The sequence below is a fragment of the Merops nubicus genome, unplaced genomic scaffold, assembly GCF_000691845.1.
Source record: "Merops nubicus isolate BGI_N331 unplaced genomic scaffold, ASM69184v1 scaffold39821, whole genome shotgun sequence".
NCBI lineage: Eukaryota > Metazoa > Chordata > Aves > Coraciiformes > Meropidae > Merops > Merops nubicus.
Window position 1 is genome coordinate 7489 of NW_008589708.1, and position 2091 is coordinate 9579.

At 54.5% G+C, this 2091-nt stretch overlaps 1 protein-coding gene across 1 annotated transcript; it reads right to left on the reverse strand.

Moving 5' to 3' along the window:
- Positions 1-1505: 1505 nt before the first annotated feature.
- PIGC (phosphatidylinositol glycan anchor biosynthesis, class C) lies at positions 1506-2085 on the reverse strand. The gene has a single exon (XM_008949677.1). The coding sequence runs from the start codon at positions 2047-2049 to the stop codon at positions 1609-1611; it is 441 nt and encodes a 146-aa protein (XP_008947925.1). The 5' UTR covers positions 2050-2085; the 3' UTR covers positions 1506-1608.
- Positions 2086-2091: the final 6 nt, after the last annotated feature.

A 2091-nucleotide genomic window follows, 5' to 3' on the forward strand; every position in this document is an offset into this window, starting at 1 on the left:
CCTCTGCCATGATAGATATTAACAACAGGCGTGAGGCAGGCTAGATTTGATTGACTTTTGATTTACACTCAAGCCTTGCCCTACTGATCGACTCCAAATCAGCTTTGGACGGCAGCATTGCAATGGCATTAGTTCATTGTATGATGGGATGTCCTGGTCACTGAGCTGCTTTCTAGGAAAACTCCCTGTGAAAAAAAAAACAGTCTTCCAAAAGAACTAAAAAATTTCATCTTGACTGTGAGCATCTGGCTGCTCTGTGCTCCCTGTGATACTGGGGCATGGGCTCTAAACTTCTGCAGGTTTTAATTAAAACCAAAATGAGATGTAGTCATCACCATGACAACAGCAGCAATATTTAGCATTTGGAAAGAGCCATAACAAAGCAGAGGAGGTGTTGGGGACCCTGCTGGAGGCTGCTCATTTCCGAGAAGGCCCAAGGAGTGAGCATCAAGCACCTGCTCAGCAGAGGGAGATACTGGCACTCAAAGGAATAGGTAAATCAAGCAGAAAGTTGCACTTCTGCAGTGTTGAGTTTCCAGAAGAGAAACGTTTAATAAGCTGGGTTATGCCCAAGGCACCCCTGTGAATTGGGGCTGAGGCAGGTGTGTGCAGTCTCTGCTCCCCAAGGTGCCCTTAGCAGGGCTGGGCTGCTGAGGAATGGTCACAAATGGAAGCAGAGAAAGTGAAAACACAGTGGAAGCTCTCCCAGCACCTGGGCTGGCTCGCCCTGGCCTGGCCTCACCTCCAGCAGGAGCAACCTCTGTTGCCCTGTGTGTGGTGCCAGACAGATGGCTGCTGGACAGGACTTCAATGGGCTCCACTGCTGTCCCAGCAGCCTGGCATCTCCCCAGCCAGTGGAAGCATCTCGGGAGGGGGCATATCTATGCTGAGCTCCATCCCTCTAGCTCCGTGTCTGGCCCTGCAGAGGTCAGATCTGTCTCTGGAAGGGGATTAAAGAGGGGAGTAAAGTACCTGGCCTCATCACCCCTTCTTCTTCTAAAGGATTTAGCATTATGTGGCATCTGGCAGGGGCATGAGGCTATTCTGGGATCAGCAACCTGTAGGGTGCAGGTGAGCTTGCCTCTGCACCACACCTGTCCCAGGTGCCCTCATGCTTAGTCCAGCAGCACCCACCACCCTGCAAATTCATCATGTCCATGGCAATCTTTACCCAGCCCCCCTGCCCTCCAGGGAAATGCTGTTAGTCCTCATCACACATGTAGAGGTCCCTGGGGCTGAGGACCTCTGTGGACATGCCATGGGGCACATCTGAGCCAGCTATGCATTTTTGTGTGGTGTTTCTGCTCAGAGGATGCACAGCTCCCTTGCACCACCCACAAATGCAGGCATGGGTCTGCATGGGCAGAGCATTCACTGCCCCACTTGCCTGTGCCCCAAGCTACTGCATAGGCCAGGCACTCTGCAGGGTTCAGCTCCTTCCTTTGCCAAATGCAAGCAAGCCAAAAGCATGGAAACATGCTGAGGGTAATGCAAATATGGTCCTCGTTGCTGTGTGAGAGGCTTTATTAGGCTGGTGTCCTCCCCCCAGTGCTGTCCCCCAGCAAAGACCTTTGCACTGCTCACAGAAGAAGGTCCCGTAGGTCAGGCCTACATGAGGAACCTGGAGAGGTCTTCCTTGATTTCAGCCTCATCCCATGGCCCATGGATGTTGTCCTTGAGCTGCTGAAGGCGGATGAGGCAGTAAGGGCAGAGGCAGGAGATGGCGAGCAGCAGTGAGGCGAAGAGCACGGCACCCACGCTGGAGACAGTGGCCAGCCCCACCAGAGCTGCCAGCGCAAAGAGCACTGTCACCCCCACGTAGCACCGGGGTGTCTGGGCCTTCAGCTTCTTCTGCAGCATGGGCCAGAGGGCGAAGATCTGCATGGCGAAGGTGACGACGACGAAGGCGTGGAGGGAGCGAGGCAGGCGGGAGGCCAGGCACACCGAGGCAAAGATGGCCATGTTGAGGGACAGCGTGCTGGAGACGATGGCGGCGTTGGCACCGTAGTCGAAGAAGATGAGGTGACCGAGGAGCATGAGGGCCGACATGGCGTAGATGGTGTCAGTGCTGATGGACTCCGTTAGCGTCTT